The 19797-nt window shown below is 44.8% G+C and overlaps 1 protein-coding gene across 2 annotated transcripts in view; it reads left to right on the forward strand.

Moving 5' to 3' along the window:
* LOC125455285 (epithelial cell adhesion molecule-like) overlaps nucleotides 1–18292 on the forward strand; it is a 38552-nt gene extending 20260 nt beyond the window's left edge. For both annotated transcript variants that reach the window (XM_048537015.2, XM_048537016.2), the window contains exons 6-9: nucleotides 5498–5596; nucleotides 10035–10217; nucleotides 14256–14315; nucleotides 16228–18292. In XM_048537015.2, coding sequence (XP_048392972.1) covers nucleotides 5498–5596; nucleotides 10035–10217; nucleotides 14256–14315; nucleotides 16228–16281 — 396 coding nt within the window. In that variant the 3' untranslated portion in view covers nucleotides 16282–18292. The remainder of the gene's footprint in view (nucleotides 1–5497; nucleotides 5597–10034; nucleotides 10218–14255; nucleotides 14316–16227) is intronic.
* Nucleotides 18293–19797: the final 1505 nt, after the last annotated feature.

The raw sequence follows: 19797 nt of genomic DNA on the forward strand, positions 1-19797 counted from the left end.
TTCAGCTATGAGGATTCATGGAAGATGATTGCACTGCTGTCCCTGGAGGAAACCTGATAGAGGTTTTCAGAATTATGAGCGGGCTGGATAGAGTAGATTGGGAGAAGCTGTTCGCACTGTAAAAGAAACAGGAATGACAGGGCATAGATCTAAAGTGATGTGCAAAACAAGCCAGGGTGAAGTCAGGAGAAACTATTTCACACAGTTGAGAAATTCAAGAGGAGTTTTGGATGCTTATTTGAAGAGTGATGGTGTGGCAGGGATATGGGGAAAAAGGAAGAGATTAGGAGAAGGGTGACAGCTAGTGTGGACATGGTGGGCTGAATGGCCTACTTATGCACCATAATGACCCTTGTGACTCTGTGACAGCTCCATCCAATAACACAACTCCGTTTACCCACATAGACCAACCGCAGCCTGACCTTTCCAAGCAGCTCTCTCAATATCTCCACTCTCTCTGATTTCTTAACATCGATAAGCTGACATCCAACACTGGGTCAACAGAAAATGCCCTCCGATCGGATTTTGGGAAGACTGATGTTTTTTTCTGGTCTCCATTCTAAACTCCGTTCCCTAGCAACTGGCTCCATCTCCTCTCCTCGGCAACAGTGCGACACTAAGCCGGTTTTTCCTGATGGTGCTGTCATTTTTGATCCTGAGATGAGCTACGTAGTCAGGCTGTCGTTAATCTCCGTCAAGTTTCCCAAATAGTTACTTGTCTGTTGCAATTCCCCCCGGCTGCACCCACACACCTCACCCTCAGTCAGCCAGCAACAGGTAAGCTGCACCTTGATATTACACTATAACTCTCACCCTCGTTACCAGATTACACATGGGTCTAGTTTGCCCTTCCTGTCTCTGGAACCTCTATCTAACCCACAAACCCACCCCTCTGGTGTATCTTGCCTCAGGAGTGACCCCCACCTCCCTATGTTAGTTGCTCCATCATTGGCTGCCTCAGTGCTAACCTCTGTAGTACCCTCTCTGCCTAAATCTCCTCATTTCCCTCACTCCTTGAGGTTTACCTCTTTGGTCAGACTATTGTTATCATCTCTTATCTCTTGCCAAGCTTAGTGTCTCTGCTGATCGTAGAATCCCTACAGTGTGGTAACAGGCCATTCGGCCCAACAAGTCCACATTGCCTCTCAGAAGAGCATCCCACCCAGACCCATTCCCCTAACTCTTCATTTCCCATGTCTAACTCACAAACTTAAACATCCCTGAGCACTACGGGCAATTTCCCACGGCCAGCCCACCTAACCTGCACATCTTTGGACTGTGGGAGGAAACCGGAGCACCCGGAGGAAACCCGCGCAGACACGGGGAGAATGTGCAAACTCCACACAGACAGTCGCCCGAGGTGGGAATCGAACCCGGGCCCCTGGCACTGTGAGGCAGCGGTGCTAACCACTGAGCCACCGAGCCGAAGATGGTTGCTGATGAATGTGTTGTGAGGCACTTGTGGGATGTTTAGTCACATTGAGAGGTGCTGTACTAACACAGTTTGTTGTTGTAATAGCTTTAAACCACGTCAGGCACATCTCTGAGCGCTGGCTCATACAGTACCTTACATGTGTGGATGAACTGGACAGTGAGGTGTTAATCACTCCCCAAACGGAGAGAGAGAGTTTTGTTATACCCCATCTATCTCAGGAGATGTGGGCTGGCTATTTGAAGATGTATTGATAATGCTGTTGGAGCAAGGAACACGACAATAAAGTCCCACTCGCTCCTGGGGAGCGTCACGGTCGGTGATTCTCATTAACACTGAAGCTGGTGACTGTACCTCAACAGGGCATGAAGCAAGCGCAGTGTACACTTTTAGCCCTGCAAGGGTCTTTTTTTAAAATCGTGAGAGAGCCAAGAATAGATTCTCAGTCGCAAGAAGGTTACTTTTGGAATCTTGCATTCAGTTCTGATCTGCCGGCAATAGGAAGAATGTTGTGAAACTTGAAAGGGTCAGAAAAGGTTTACAAGGATGGGTTTAGAGGGTTTGAGCTATAGGGAGAGGCTGACTAGGCTGGGGCTATTTTCCTTAGAGCGTCGGAGACTGAGGGGTGACCTTATAGAGATTTATAAAATCATGAGGGGCATGGAGAAGGTAAAGAGACAAGGTCTTTCCCCTCGGGTGAGGGAGTCCAAAACTTGAGAGTATAGGTTTAAGGTGAGAGGAGAAAGATTTAAAAGAGAACTAAGGACCAACATTTTCATGCAGAAGGTGGTGTGTGTATGGAACGAGGTGTCAAAGGGAGTGGTGGAGGCTGATACAATTGCAACAAATAAAAGGCATCTGGATGCGTTTAGAGGGATATAAGCTGAATGCTGGAAAATGAGACTGAATTTATTTAGTATGTCTGGCCTGTTTCCATGCTGTACAACTCGACTATCAGTCCGTGAGGTGTACGGTAATTATTGTGCAGATAATTCAAGAAGGATTGATACCTGAGTGGCGACCTTTTACTGTTTATGTTGAGGTTTTTCTAAGCCCAGTTACTTTTGTTTGGAAATGTGCAGTGATAGTCCTTTCTACACTCATGTTCTCTGGGGAAAGTCCAGTCTCTTGAATTGTAGGTATTTAACATCCACCAGGTCCTAAGAAATAGGAGTTTTCAGTAGACCATTTGTTCCATCAAGCTGCCTCACCATTCAGTTCCATCATGGCTGAATTTGGTCTCCAACTCCACTTTTCTGTCCTCTCCCGATGTTCCTTGATTCCCTGAGAGAGGAGCATGCGGTCTATCGCAGCCTACAATGTATTCAACAACGGAGTATCCACAGACCTTTAGGGAAGAGAATTCCAAGGATTCACAAACCTCTGAGTGAAGACATGCCTCCTTCACTCAATCTGAATTCATTCGGGATTTGTGCAGAATTGCCCTTGGGAAGGTGCCTTCATGATGAGAAAGGAGTGACTTGCAAGGGTCATTTCAGCTAAGAGTCCATACGACCATAATGTACAGGAGGAGAATTAGGCTATTCAGCCCATTGAGTCTGCTTCACTATTCTATCATGGCTGGTATGTTTCTCAGCCCCATTCTCCTGCCTTCTCCCCAGAACCCTTCACCCCCTTATTAATCTATCTCTGCTGTAAATGCACTCAATGATTTGGCCTCCACAGCCCTCTGCAGCAATGACTCCCACAGACTTACCACCCTCTAGATGAAGAAACTTCTCCTCATCTCAGTTCTAAAGGATCATCGCTACACTCTGAGGCTATGCTCCTGGGTCGTAGTGTCTCCTACTAATGGAAGCATCTTCTTCATGTCCACTCTATCCAGGCCAGTGAATATCTGTAAGTTTCAATCAGATCTCCCCACATCCTTCTAAACTCCACAGAATACAGACCTAGAGTCCTTAACTGCTCCTCATATGACAAACCCTTCGTGTCTGGAATTATCCTCTGGACCCTCTCCAAGGTCAATATATTCTTAGCCAGATATGAGACCCAAAACTGCTCACAATATATCAGTTGTGGCCCGACCAGAGCTTTATACAGCTTCAGCTGTACAGTTTTGCTCTTGTATTCTGACCCTCATGGAATGAACGCTAACATTGCATTTGCCTTCCTAACTGCCAATTGAACATAAAGGGATTCCTGAGCTAGAACTCCCAAGTCCCTTTGTATTTCAGATTTCTGAAGCTTTTTACTGTTTAGAAAGTAGTCTGTCTCTACTCCTCCTACCAATGTGCATAATTTCACACTTAACCAGATTGTATTCCATCTGCCGTGTCTTTGCCCACTCTCCTGGCAAGTCCATGTCCTTCTGCAGCGCCCCCCCCACTTCCTCAGCATTACCTGTCCCTCCACCTAACTTTGTGTCACCTGCAAACTTAGCAACAATGCCCTCAGTTCCATCATTTAGATTGTTAATGTGACACGTAAACAGTTGTGGTCCCAACTCTGACCCCTGCAGAACTCCCCTAGTTTACCGAATTTTACCACACACTTCCAAGTACTCCATAATTTCGTCCTTAAAAATGAACTCTAAAATCTTACCAATGATCAAGGTCAGGCTACCTGGCCTATAGTTTCCTGAGATAACAAAGTGTGGAGCTGGATGAACACAGCAGGCCAAGCAGCATCTTAGGAGCATAAAAGCTGACATTTCGGGCCTAGACCCTTCATCAGAGAGGGGGATGGGGAGAGGGAACTGGAATAAATAGAGAGAGAGGGGGAGGCAGATCGAAGGTAGATAGAGGAGAAGATAGGTGGAGAGGCAATGTCCAAATGTGACTGGTTGCTTCAGGGCGTGGTTGAGTAGTTTCAAGGCTGAAGAGATGACAAGAGAGTTGCAGTGGGAGAGAGATCCCTGAGGTTTGTCCAGAGGGAGGAGGGCAACTTCTTCAGGTTAGGCATCCCTAGAAGACGCTTCGCAGAGAGGTTACAATTGTATCTGATGTGTTCTGCCTCCCTCCCTTCTGAAGCAGAGGTGTTACATTAGCCATTTTCCTGTCCTCTGCGACCCTCCCTGACTCCAATGATTCCTGAACGATCACCTCCACAAACTCCTCATAACTCTGGGGAATAGTCCATCTGGTCTGAGTGATTTATCCACCACCTGATCTTTCAGCTTCCTCATCACCTTTTCCTTAGTGATGGATGCTAGACTCACCTCTGCCCCCAACTGTGAAGACTGATGCAAAGTTCCTACTCAATTCCTCTGCCATTTCTTAGTTCCATATTGCTACTCCTCCAGCCTCATTCCCATGCAGCCCACTGTCCACCTTCAGTCTGAAAGTAACTTGTAATAGGTAGTCAAACTGGCTAGCTGTCATCAACCAATGAATTAATGGTTTACCTGTGAGGTCACCGTTTTATGCTGGGCCACTGATCCTGGGCCTCAATTTATCTCGGGCTATGTCTCACTCTGGATGTGCTCTCTCCTTCCTGACCGTGTGAGGCTCCCTGCTCCACATTGCTGTGGGTCTGGGGTCATATGTAGGCCAGACTGGGTAAGGACAGCAGAATTCCTTCTCTAAAGCATGTTCGTGAACCAGATAGGGCATTACCACAACCTGGCGATTTTGCATTTCACCATAACAAAGTGTGGAGCTGGATGAACACAGCAGGCCAAGCAGCATCTCAGGAGCACAAAAGCTAACGTTTCGGGCCTAGACCCTTCATCAGAAAAGGGGGAGGCCATTCCTGCTTGTCGTCGTTTATTTCAGACTTATTTAGCAATTGAAAAGCTGAGTTTAAACTCACAAGTTGTAGTGAGTCTGACTAAGTCGCCCAACAATGCAGTTGCTATGCCTGAACCTTACCTAATACAGGGCTTTCAGACAAACGTCAACAAATAAACCGAAGGATTTTTTTTTAAGAGCGAAGGCTTATCCAATCTGCCTCCCCAAATTTCAACAGAGAAAATTGATCAAATCTTTTAAACGCAGTAAGTAACGGGAGCCCACAGACTGCAGTTATACCATCAGGTACTAGCAGGGACCTCGGTTGCCTGGTAGAATTGACCGTCTGTTTCCCTGTTCTCTCGGTAAACAGGTCCATGAGATATCCCGAGAAATCAGCATCCGCCTGGGTGAGAATGGTACAAAAGACCCAGCTGACATCTCCACTGTGGCCTATTACATTGAGAGAGATGTAAGTACAGCTCCTGATTCACCCTCCCAGCACTCAACCCACTTTCACATCAAAACTCCTGTGCTTATGTTACCAGTAACCCAGGCCCCTTGGCTAATAATTGGGACACAGGAGTCCAAATCCCACCACAACTGCTGGGGAATATAAATTCAGCTGATTAATAATTCAGGAATAAGAAACTGATCATTGTGAAACTGCAGGATTGTCATCAAAAAGAAAATCCAACCGACTCTCAAATGTCATTCACGGACAAAATTTGCTGTCTTTGACTGGTCATCTATACTTCCCACTGCATCAGGAAAGCAGCCATCATTATCATTCCCCTCCCACCCCAGTTATACTCTCTCCCACACGCTTCCATCAGGCAGAAGATATAATGGTTTGAATGCTTATATGAACAGATTCAAGAACAGCTTCTTCCCTGCTGTTATCAAACTTTTGACTGGACCTCTTTAATGTTAATGTTCATCCCTCTCTGTGCATTCCTGGCAGCTGTAACATTGTATCCTGCACTCTGTTCTGTTACCCTGATGCACTTGAATAGTATGACCTGCCCATAAGCCAACACTTTTTACTGTATCTCAGTACACACGAGAGTAATAAGTCAGGTCAAATAGAGGAAAAAAAAAATCAGGCCTACATGTGATTCTAGACCTACATAACTTGGGTGATTCTTAACTGCCCTCTGAAAGTGCCTATAAAACCATCGAGATGTATCGAAATCTTACAGAAAGTCAAATAGGAATGTATCACCTAGCACTGAATGTGGCATCAATAAACAACAACACAAACACGACTTTTTGGACCCTGCAATGTTCTCCTTACTAACATCTGGGAACACCCGGGCACTTGTGCAAAATTGGGAGAGTTTCTATGCCTTCCAGCTGAGCCACAGATGAGTCATGCATTGTGCTGTCTGTGTTGCAGATAATGCCCCAGACACCACCCTCACCAGGGGCATTTTCAGAATATGTCAATATATGTCAATGACTTCCATGAGGAAAATGAAGAAAGTAGATTGAAGTTGGCAAATTACACAAAAATAGGTGGGAACACAAGTGGTGATGGTAATACAGAGTCAGCAGAAGGATGTAGATAGATTAAGCAAAAAATTAGAAAATGGGATATAATGTGGGAAAACATGAGGTTATGTACTTTGAGATAATAGGAGCTGCAGATGCTGGAGAATTCGAGATAACAAGGTGTGGAGCTGGATGAACACAGCAGGCCAAGCAGCATCTTAGCCTGCTGTGTTCATCCAGCTCCACATCTTGTTATCTAGGTTATGTACTTTGGCAGGAAGAATAGAAGAGCTGACTATTATTTAATTGGAGCAAGATTGCAGGAAGCAAAGGGATTTGGGAGTCCTCATGCACAAAACATCCAGTTTGAGCAAATGGCAACACAAACAATTGGACTATTAGCCTTTATTTCAAAGGGAATGGTGTATAAAAATAGAGAGGTTTTGCCAATATTATACAAAGCACTAGAATACACCTCGATTAGTGTGAATAGTTTAGTTCCCCTTTGTAAGGAATAATATACTGGCATTGGAGACAGTCCAGGGAAGGTTCATAAGGCTGATTCTAAGTATAGAGGAATGAGGAGAGGTTGAGTAGGTTGGAGTTTAGAAGAGTGAGAGTTAGCTTTAATAAAGCATGTAAGATTCTTGGAGGGTGGAAGATAGGAGATAGCAAGAACTGCAGATGCGGAAGTCACAGTCAATACACTGTGGTGCTAGAGGAACGCAGCAGGTCAGGCAACTTCAGAGGAACAGGAAAATTACCGTTTCAGGTTTAGAGCCTCCCTGACGAAAGGCGTTAACCCGAAACATTGACTTTCCTGCTCCTCTGATGCCGCGTGTTCCTCAAGATTCTTAGAAGTATTGATGAGTTAGATTGAGTAAGGTTGTTTTTATCCCCTTGCAGTAGAGTTTAGGCATAATATCAGAACGATAGAGTCACACATGTAAGACAGAAATGAGGAGGAATTTCTTCCCTCAGAGAGTAATGAATCTGTGGATTTTTTTTACCACAGAGAGGTTGGATTGTTAGGTGTATTCAAGGCTGAGACAGAAATTTTTAATCAGTAAGGGAATCAATGGTTATGGGCAACAAGCGAGGAAAGGGTGTTGAGCATTGTCAGATGAGTCGCAATCTCATTGAATGACAGAACAGACTTGATGGACTGAATGGTCTACTTCTGTTCCTATATCTAATCCCCAGGTATGACTTATTTCATCATAAGGACAGGCCCACCAGAGTAACACATGGGAATCTTGTGGCATCAGATCAGATATGAGCAAGAAAACCTCCAACTGGGGGCCACACAGCACACCCTACCCCCAGCGTCTCAGCTGGTGAAACAGCTGGGGGGAGCAAGGACACAATAATGGAAACACCGTGACAGGCTGAGTCTTAAAGGACATAGCCGCTAGACTGTGGGGGTGCTGCGAAGTGGACGTGTGGGAACCAACAAAGGGGGAAAGATCTACTCAATCCATCCGTTTAGTGTCCGTAGTAGCAGTTGCCGCACGGGCCTTGTGGAGATAAAGTCCCATCCTCACATTGAGAATACCCTCCATTGTGTGGTGCGGTACTATCACTGTGCTAAACAGGATAGATTCGAAACGAAACTAGCAACTCAAAACTGGCCATCCATGAGGCACTGAGGGCCTATCATCAAAAGCAGCATTTTTTCATTTTAACCAATATTTGTAACCTCCTGGCTGAATATTTACCCCACCGTACCCTGACCATCAAACCAGGGGATCAATCCAGGATAATTGACAAGTGGAGGGCATTCCAGGAGTAGAACCAGTCTATAAAATGTCAGGACTTGAAGCATTCACAGCAATCTTCAGCCAGAAGTGCCAAGTGGATGATCCATCGCGTCCTCCTCCGATGGTTCCCAGCGTTACAGATACCAGTATTCAGCCAATTCCATTCACTCCACGTGACATCAAGAAATGAAGGCACTGGATCCTGCGAAGGCTACGGGCCCTGGCCACATTCCGACAACTGAAGACGTGCTCCAGGACTTGCTGCTCCGCTGGCCAAGCTCGTCCAGTGCAGCTCCAACACTGGCATCTCCCTGACAATGCAGAAAATTGCCCAAGTCTGACCTGAATGCAAAAAGCTGGACACGTCCAGCCCTGCCAACCACTGCCCCATCAGTCTACAGCCAATCATCAGTAAAGTGATGGAGGGGTCATTGTCAATGCTGTCTAGCCGTACTTCCAAAGGAATGACCTGAGGTGGGAAATCTCACAATGGGTTTCAAAGAAGTGAATTTTCTGTAGAAATTTTGTCTTGTTCAGATAAGATCTAAATAGAAAATGAAAGAGAGAAATGAAATTTATTAGTTCAATTTTATCAGTCTGTACTTAATTGCGCTCAGTTTAACAAGGGCACAGGTATACAGGAGCAAAGTGACAGAGTGGATCTAGGCTGAAGGTGTGTGAAATACTTGTGTCCCTATGAATGAAGCTTGTAACCTTATAAACACTAAGCTCCAACTGTGCAATCTCCACCACCTGACTGTCCAAGTTCTAACAAACCCAGAGATAATGTGAACTGCAGATGCTGGAGAATCCAAGATAAGAAAGTGTGAAACTGGATGAACACAGCAGGCCAAGCAGCATCTTAGGAGCACAAAAGCTGATGTTTCGGGCCTAGACACTTCATCAGAAAAGGGGGAGGGGGAGAGGGACAAACCTCAGGGGATCTCTCTCCCACTGCAACACTCTTGTCCTCTCCATCTATCTTCTCCTCTATCCATCTTCGATGCACCTCCCCCTCTCTCCCTATTTATTTCAGAACCCTCACCCCATCCCCCTTTTCTGATGAAGGGTCTAGGCCCGAAACGTCAGCTTTTGTGCTCCTAAGATGCTGCTTGGCCTGCTGTGTTCATCCAGCTTCACACTTTCTTATCTCTACTAACAAACCTAGATCCCCAATCACTACAGATAGCACTAAAGTATGAATGAACAGTCTCACATTCCCAGATTATACACTGACCCACGTTTCCTACATTATAACAATTTCTATATCCATTAGGAACGTTGTAAATTGTAAATACTTTGTGACATCCAGACGTCATAGAGTCATAGAGCTGCACAGCATGGAAACAGACCCTTTGTCCAACTCATCCTTGCCGACCTGATATCCTAAATTAATCTAGTCCCATTTGCCAGCATTTGGCTGATATCCTTCTAAACCTTTCCTAATCATGTACCCATCCAGATGCATTTTAAATGTAGTAGTTGACATCAGGTCATGTAGGATGCATGTAAATGCAGGTTCCATCTTTCCTATTTCAAGCTGACCTGAGTTGATGTTTTGGGCATTTATTCAGTTGCTTTAAGTTAAGCTCACAGGCCTGAGAGTGCGCCAGTCAGAAGTTTCTTGCTGTTCTGAACAATGTCTCCACTTTGCAGCTAAAGATGAACAAATTCACCCTGGAAGTGGATGGAAAGAGCCTGCAGGTTGAAAGGGAGTCAGTACAGGTTTGGTTCTTTGACAATGAGCCACCACGAATCAACATGAAGACCATTTCGCCTGGTTTCGCAGCCATTATCATTATCATTGCTCTGGCTTTCCTAACTGGAATTGCAGTGTTTGTAAGTACACCCCTATCTCAATCCTGTATCAACGGTTATCCTTTGATAAATGCATTTGTCCTGATTGCCCGTAGATTTCTTCTCTAGATCTGTTCAATGGGCTTTTCCTTCCTAATAATCGATTCATGGAATTTAGGTAGACAGACAAGCATTTGCTGCTCATTCATATCAGTTCTTGAGAAAAGAATGACAAAGTGTGGAGCTGGATTAACACAGCAGGCCAAGCAGCATCTTAGGAGCACAAACGCTGATGTTTCGGGCCTAGACATGAGAAAATATTGGCAAGTCACCACCTTGAGTTGCTCCACGAGATGCAGGGATGCTCACAAAACATTTTTTCTGCAACAGTTTGCTACAAGCGTGTGGCTTTGCTGTTCATCTCAGATGCAGTTAAGAGCTAATCATTATCTGGAGTCATGTGTAGACCAGGCCAGGTAAGGACAGCGGATTTCCTTCCCGAAAGGGCATGAACCAGATGGGTATTCCCAACAATCCAGTTCTTTAATGATCAACTTTGAAGAGACTTGTATTTTATTTCACATTTATCAGTTGAAGTTCCTGGAAATTTATGGACAAGCTCTCAAGAGGTTTGGTTAACTGGTAGTTTATTTACTGTTCATAGTCCATAGGATCCCTACAGTGTGGAAACAGGCACTTCAGCCCAACAAGTCCACACCAACCCTCAGAGAATCCCACCCAGACCCATCCCCCTCTCACCCACTCAATCTAAGCCTCCCTGAACACTATGGGACAATTTAGCATGGCCAATCCACCCAACTTGCACATCTTCGGACTGTGGGAGGAAACTGGAGCACCTGTAGGAAACCCACGCAGACATGGGGAGAGTGTGCAAACTCCGCACAGACAGTCACCCGAGGGTGGGATTGACTCCAGGTCCCTGGCGCTGTGAGGCTGCAGTGCTAACCACTGAGCCACCGTGACACCCTTAATAGCCTTACCTGGTTCAGGTGTTCATGGAGATGTAGTGTTTGGTAGATTATTCAGCTTAATCTGGAAAACTATCAAAGGGTGATGAACAGCCTCAGGAGAGATGGTCAACAGAGTTCCCGAATCAAACCACAGCCTGTCAGGCTGTGCTCCTGGCCCAGGCCTCCTGCTCAACACCCAGTCTCTTGATTGTGTACAGGCCACAGGATCACAGCCCCTACCAAACTGACAAGCTGCCTACACTTGGTGGGTATCAGTCAGGTGGGCCAACCCTTTCCCAGCCCAACCAGAACTGAGATAATTGGGAATAGCTCCTTAAGTGCCCTGTAATCAGTCTTAAGAGTTCTGATTGGCCAAGAAGAGATTGAGTTTAGGAACTCCCAGCCCCAACCTAATTCTGTCTAAATCAAGGAACCATAGAATCCCTACAGTGTAGAAGCAGGCCATTCAACCCATTGAGTCCACATTGACCCTCCAAAGAGTATCCCAACCAGACCCACAATGCCCACCCTACCCCTTTAACCACACATTTCTCATGGCTAAGCCTTGTAGCTTGCACATCTCTGAACAATATGGGCAATTTAGCATGGCCAATCCGCCTAAGCTGCACATCCGTGGACCACAGGGAAACCTGTGTTCTGGGACACCACCCATCCCATCTCCATTAGGTTACTGTCCCACCTCGAGGTCCCTCCCCACAGTGAAGAGGAATTCACCTGTAATGTGGGCAGGATTCGAACCTGGAAACTGAGAAGCGACAGGGCCTGAGCCACAAACGTTGGTGAGGGAAATGAGGGGAGAGAAAACAAGCATTTTGTCTGAATTAACAGCAATTAAAAGGAGTCCTGAAAGATTGAGGCATTCACTCCTGGTGGTGGTGGTTAGTGGAGCGCATCGTCTTCAGCAAGAGGGGAGGTCGAAGACAGTGTACTGCTGTAGGACCTGGATGTCCTATGGAGCCAATCTCTGGCCATCATCATGCTGTCTGGCTTGCGGTGCATTTGCAACATTTTCTATCCATACCAATCTCTGGTTGGTCTCGTTCTCAAAAGCCCTCACTCTTTCTCCCTCAAGCCGTGCTGTGATATGTAAACTTCTCGTTTGATTGTGTAACACAAAGAAAATGTGTTGGATTTGGATCGGTCTGTAAGGCATCCACAGGATAGTCAATCATGATGGAGTGTATATCTGTTACAAAATTGGAGCGAAAACAAACTTCTGTTTATGAGAAGCTACACTTTTAAAAATGAAAATAAGAAGATACTTTGAGAATGTTGTGCATTGTAAATTGGGTCAGAGGTAGTTTGACAGTTTGCTACATATTGGGTATGATTTGTGAAATGTTTGGGGATGTGGACCATGATCTCCCTCCTGAACATGTGGAAGCGAAAATAAAACTAAGAACTGCAGATGCTGAAAATCTGAAACAAGAACAGAAATTGCTGGCGAAACTCAACAGGTCTGGCAGCACCTGTGGAGAGAGAAAACAGGGTCAGTTTTTCGAGTCCAGTGACCCTTCTTCAGAACCTGGGACAGTGTGGGTGTAGTTACATCTCAAAGCCTGCAGGGAATGCAGAGGCAGTTCACCACCCCCCCACCCCCTTTTCAAGGCAATAAGGGACAGGCAATAAAACCTGGCCTGACCAATGATTCACCATCTTCACAAATTTTCAAAAAAATCTTTAATCATACTAAGGACAGCTCAGTCAATAGTGAGTTACCTCTAGTTGGTTTCATCGATGAAGAAGTCGTGAAATTGCTGCTCCGTTCTCTTAAAGAAAAGATTGTTTAAAAAAAATCACTTTCCCATAATGAAGATGCAGTCATTTTATATTTTAGATTTGAGACAGTGATTTGTAAAAGGGCCAGTCAAACCGAATGATTGACGAATCACTGGTCTGAATCAGAAAATCATGCTTCTCTCCATTAGCTTGACCAAAGTTCAGATTGTAGCCAAGAAACACACTCTGCCTCTCTCATTAACAACAATTATTCGTTGTAACGCCATGGTATAATGTGTCTAAGGCACTTTGCGAATGCTATTAGGACAAATGGTACCATGCCACATGAGATGTCAGCAAATGAGAGCAGACGACTTGGTCAGAGAGGTAGGATTTAGTGCCTTAAAGGGGGTAATTTCAGAAGAAAGTTCCAGAATATTGGACTTGGGTAGCAGAAGACAGAGCTGCCGGTATGGAGTGATGACCATTGGGAATGCATGAGAGGCAAAACAGCAAGAGAAATCGCACAAAAAAGACTGACCTTTGACCTCATTCAAACTGCTCCTTGTGGCATGACACTCGGGGCCTGCAAGGGTTGCATTTCTTTTTCATTCATTCCTAGTGTATGAGCATTGCCGGTTAGGCCAACATTTGTTGCCCATTTCTGACTGCCCTGAGGACAGTCAGAAACAGAAAATAGAAACAGTAGATCACTCAGGCCTTTGAAGCTGCTCTGCCATTCACTTTGTGCATGATTGATCAGCCAACTCCTTATCCTGTTCCTGCCTTCTCCCCACACCCAATGATCCCTTTAGCTTTAAGAACTTATTCCTTGCTGAAAGCATTGAATAATCGGGCCTCAGCTGCTTTCTGTGGCTGAGAATACCACAGGCCCACCACTCTCTTGGAAAGAAATTTCTCTTCATCTTGGTCCTAAATGGTCCACCTCAAAGCCTTGGACTGTGACCCCTGGTTCTGGGCTCCCTGGTCATCAAGAACCTCCTTCCTGCATTTTTACCTTGTCTGTTCTTGTTCAGACCAATTACATTGCTGTGGGTCTAGAATCATATGTAGGTCAGACCAGGTGAGGATGGCGGATTTCCTTCCCTAAGGGACATTAATGATGCTAAGCATAAGTACACCAATACAGGAAAGAGTAACACCTCATTAGGCATTTAATGAAAATCAAATTACTTTTTTAATAACAGGTTCTTTATTGAATTCATATTTTATTATGTGCCATGGTGGGATTTGAGCCCACATCCCCAGGGTTCTTTGGGTAGGGACATTGGCTCTATACAATTGCCTAAGGAAGGGGAAGAAATGGAAACTGATGAAATGTTGACTTAATGGCGTTATCTGATTGCAGGTTGTTGTCAGAAGGAGAGCTAAAGAGGACAGGCGGAGAATCCAGTTTGAAGTGATTGAGGTGATGTATATCAAACAGTAACAGCTTTTAGGACGCTGCTGCAGTGGGCCTCATTGAGATGCGTGTTTGGAATGAGTGACTGAAATGGCTAGTATTTATGCATGAGCATATCTTTCTCAAATTCCTGCCCATGGCTCTTGGCTGTATGTTGGTTTGGGTTTGGTTTGTTCCTACTTTTGATGCTTTCGTTATTTTAAGGCTTCTTGATTTGGGAAGTGACAGGTGAGTTTCTGGAAAACCATTTGCAATCTCTGATGGAGTGCCGCCTGTTCTGCTGCTAAATATGACCTCAAGAAATCTTGACCAGGACTTTGTTTTCCTTCAATATCTGCTGACTCCATTAAAAAAAACATAATGTTCCCGTCTTTGGGAAGACCTTGCTACACCTTCTGAAGTTTGCCATCCATGTCTGCTGTTAGTCCCTGTGCTCTCTCTGACCAACAGATCTTTTCTCAATTTCTATTTTATCAGTTCTACTCTGCTCATAGATCCTTGGTTGTCTTGCACCATCTACCAGACATTGGACTTTGCGTTCCTATTTTCTCACTGTCTGGACATGACTTTTTGCACTCTAGCTCTGAACCTCAAATGCAGTACAACATGTTCAATCCATAGGTGACCCCTTTAGGCTTCCCAATGTCAATGAAGCCTTTTATAATATGCCCCCTTTTCTCTTTAGCACCTTCTCGTTTGGGTGTTGGCCCAAGTGCGTTCCTTATTGATTGAAAGGCAGCATAAGTTGCCCTCCTAAGGACCCTCTCCTTGTAACCAGTTTGTTGTCTCCTGTGGCTTTTAGCTTTTTCAGTATCAGCATCAATATTCACTGGTTTACGAGTTTTTATAGGTGCACCATAGAAAGCATCCTATCTGGGCGTACCACAGTGTGATACAGTAACTGCTGTTCCCAAGACAGCAAGAAACTACAGAGAATACTACACTGTCCAGCCCATCATGCAAACCAGCCTCCCATCCATTGACTCACCTACTCTTCCTGCTGCCTCAGGAAAGCAACCCACATCATCAAAGGCCCGTCCCACCCCGGTCATCCTCTCTTGCACCCCCTTCCATCGGGCTAAAGACATAAAAATTTGTTTATACGTATTTACAGACTTAAGAGCAGCTTCTTCCCTGTTGTTAGCAGAATTTTGACTTTTAAATGTTAATGTTGATCTCTCTCTCTGTACCTTCTCAACAGCTGTAACACTACCCCACACTCTGTTACCCTGATGCACTCAGAGTACAATCTGCCTGTGAGGCATGTACAACAACACTTCTCACTGTACCTCAGTACAAGTGACAGTGATAAATCAAAGCAAATCACAGCTCCTGACCCTGAGCAAGGGACCCTAGCTTGGATCCACTGAGACTGCCCTTCTTTAATGCCTTTAGAGGGAGAGAGGTGGGCACCATAGCAGATACAGGGCTTTATTTCCCTCCTCCGCCAGCTCCATTCCTCTCTCCCTACCCCTCTCTCACTTTTGATGGCTTGCTTTGCCATAATGGGCTTTGCTTGTAAATATTGTATTCACTACATGGATGATTATTGATGGCAGTTAAAAGAGAAAAACAAATTACGGTGATTTTAATGGTGGGAAACTCACTCAGTTGTGTGCAGTAGCAAAAACAAACTTAAGGAAATGTATTCAAACATCTGTTTTTAAAATTTCGAGCAAAACTCTCCACATATTTTCTTTTGGGTGTTTGCTTGGGTCAGTGCCTTGGAAATGAATCTTTCATTCCTTGAGATTCAGGGACAGTTCTGGAGGGTTGGCAGTCCTACAGACAGACCAAGGGTCAAGGCTGACACCTTGTCTGTACAACACTGCGACTCAACTGGATAAACTGGTCAAACTGTCACTTTTGCTCTAGTCCTGTAATGTTCTTATGGAGTTTTCCCTGTTGGTTTACGCAGGGACAAGAAATGGATGACCGTCACCTTGCTCAGTGGATGGGCTTAACGCGTTAAAATGATCAAGAAGCTTTGTGCATCCCGTGTCTCCTATTTGTTGCACACAAAGAGATTTTGCAAATGAGCCTCGTGTTTATAATTTGTCCTGCACAGTGCCATTAGTAAACCCAGCTGATGAGTTTGAAGATTGCCTGATTCAACATTGAAGAGTTCTAAAGGAGGAAAGTTGCAGATGGTAATAACAGGGAATTTCCAGCCACTGGGCAGGACTGACACTCCAATACGTTGCTGGGACAGATATTAAAGTGAAGCACAGTCTGTGACTCCAGGCTGGCATTGGGAGATGCCATGGCACTATTGTAAGAGCATTACATTTGGTTCTGAGGTTAACAAACGTTTCTGTGACAACAGCATGAGACAGCAAACTGTTTATGGCCCTTTAGCTTTTCTTGGCGGGGGCGGGGGGGTGGTCTGGATTCAATTTGGTAATGGCACAGAAGTGATCAGTAATAAATGAATCACTTGTCCCTGGTTTGCAGAGTGGAAAATTATATAAAAGATGATTTATCTCTATCACCCTTTCACACTTCCCCTGAAGATGATTGCCACTGTATTTCCCACTATCTGCTAAAGCCTGTGAATCTTCTCACAACGGCTCCTAGTTGCTGCAATGCTGTTACTGGAGGAACATCAGAAACTTTGCACAAATGTGGATTCCTTGGCAGAACATGAAACGCTCCAAGAAAACTGGCAGCCGAGACACTTTAGTGAGCAATGTGACATTCTCTTGTTCAAAAATTACTTTTAACTGCACAGCACTGGTAAAGTATTGAAATTCCCAGCTTGTGAAATAAAAACACTTCTACTGTATGAAGGTCAAAAGTACAATTGCAGAAGCTTGATTGTGCAGATTATGTGGAATTTCACAGGAAGCAAATGGACTGTGAAAACTGCATGTGTACTGAGATGGTAATAAGGCTATTTAAATACAGTAATAATGTTCCAATGATTCCAGCTGCTCATGAAATACACCTCTTGTATGGAAGACAGCAGGTAAAGTCAACCTGACAAATGACACCAAAGAACCTTTGCAGATTACAGTATGGAAACAGGCCCTTTGGCTCAACTTGCCTATGCTATCCAGTCCGCATTCCTCCATAACTGTCCCATTCATGTAGCTATCTTAATGTTTGTTAAATGACAAAATTGTACTCACTTCCACCACTATCTCTGGTCGCCTGTCCCAGATATTTTTGAGCTGCAGTTTCATCCTAATCTTCCTTTCACAGAAGACTGCAGAGAAATTGTGCTTTGTTGTTTTAAGTTGGTCATAACTAATTAATGGCCATGGCTCAGTTGCTCAGCGCTCTTGACTCTGAGCCCCAAGATCTTGGGCTCAAGGCCCAATTCATATCCTGAATGCAATAAGAAAAATTCAGGCAGACACTGAAGGAGCGCTGCACTGTCGGACAGTACCATCCATTGGACAAGATAATAAGCTGAGATCTCGTCCTGCCTTTTCGGGTGGATGTTAAAGATTCTGGGGCACTTTTTTGAACAGCAGGGTGCTCTGATCAATACTCCCCATGAATCAACGTCACAAATAATCTCTTGGCTGTTTTGAGAGTCTGTTGTGCATTAAGTGATTTGCGATTCCCGCAATGAGTATACTTCACAGAATTCCTACCGTGCAAAAAGAGGTCATTCTGCCCATTACATCTTCAACAACCCTCTGAAGAGCATTCCACCCAGAGCCACCCCATCCCTGTAATCCCACATTCACCATCGCAGCTAATTCACACAGTTTGCACATTCCTGGACACGATAACCCAATTTAGCATGTTGCACCCACACATCTTTGGCCTGTGGGAGGAAACCCACGCAGACACGAGGAGAACATGTAAACTCCACACAGACAGTCACCCAAGGCTGGAATTGAACCTGGGTCTCCACCGCTGAGGCAGCAATGATAACCACTGTGCTGCCCTTAACTGGTGTAATTGTCCATCAAATCTTTTGGGATGCAAGAGGTGCTAAATAAATACAAATTTTTTTTACCTTCAGAAGCTCTTGGCATTGTTATATATAGTTTAGAAGCTGTCAGGAAGGTTAGTACCTTCTCCCCAGGTTACTGCCTCGCAAAGTCTTTCGACTCTGAACTGCATTGAGCACAACAGGGAATGCTAAGAACCGGTAACAAGCTAGAGGCTGTCACGCTGCCCTTTTATGTCTCTATTTTTCCGCGATGAGAATAGATTGAAGAAGGGACTGTTCTCTTTGGGGAGGAGGAGGAGGAGGCCACCAAGAGGAGATTTGACAGGTTTTCAAAATCATGAGCAGCCTGGTCAGACTAGATGGGATGAAGCTGAACCTGCTCGTAAAAAGAACAAAACAAGAGGTCATGGACTTAAAGGGCAAAAGGAGAGAGGGCGATGTGAGGAAAATCTTATTCACACAGCCAGTAGTCGGGTATGGAATTCACTGCCTGGAAATGTGATGGAGGCAGATTCAACTGACACATTAGATGATAAATCAGATAGAAATGGTGTACAGGTATAGGAGAGAAAATGCAGGACACTGGCGATAGGTAAAAATGCTTGTTTGAACAGCAAATTCAGTCACGATGGGAGAATGGCCTCTTTCCGTGCCATACCCATTGTGTGGTTCTTTCCATAAACCTGACAGAAGCGGAACCACTTCAGCAATTTAGCCCATGGGAAAACTAGTACAAATGCAGCATGGTAAGAGGGGCACTCGCTTTAGAAAAGGGATCGTCGGAGGCTTCTCTGGACTAGATTGAAAAGCTCTGTGCCCCTAGCTGCGAAATCATCCCTTCAACCATACATGCCAAGCATTCTGCCACCAGTCACTGTGGAAAATCCCTAACGTCTCTCCACTTTCTCTCCTTACATTGTGCCCTCGTTGTCTCTTGCTTCGAGATCCATTTTCTCCTCACCCAAGTTTTGCAAAGCTCCTTGGGATCTTTTAGTTCTGCACCAACGGAGCCACACAAAATAAGAGAATGTTGCAGTTGTGTGGGTTAACATTACACGGACAAAATGTTAGCAATGGGAAACCATAGTGAAAGATTAACAGACGCCAATTAGCACCTGTTTGGCTGATGATCAGCATCGCCTGCTTTCAAATCTCATGTCAAAAGCAGCTACAGTGACACACTTAATTAACGCTCACACAGGATGCAAAGCAGGAAGTAAATGGCTTCAGGTTAAGAATGTGCAATTTTGCAGTTAATGGTTTAACAAAAGAAGGTCTTCAGAATTTATGAGCAGATTTAGTGACTTATTCCAGCAAATCGTCACTGAATTGTAAACACATTCTATTTTTAAATAAGCAGCTTTAGTCTGATGGTTGGCTTGAAATGTTGCTATTTTGCAGAACTCATTTCGTAGAATCACACCGCTCAGAAAGTGGCTGTTTGGCCCATCGTATCCATACCAGCTCTTTGAAACAGCTGTCCAATTATCCTGCCTCTTCCCCTTGGCCCGATTCCATTTCAAGAATTTCTCTATTACCCTTTTTGAAAGTTCTACTTAATCTCCTTCCACTGCCCTT

Source organism: Stegostoma tigrinum, chromosome 10 (genome assembly GCF_030684315.1).
Source record: "Stegostoma tigrinum isolate sSteTig4 chromosome 10, sSteTig4.hap1, whole genome shotgun sequence".
Classification (NCBI taxonomy): domain Eukaryota; kingdom Metazoa; phylum Chordata; class Chondrichthyes; order Orectolobiformes; family Stegostomatidae; genus Stegostoma; species Stegostoma tigrinum.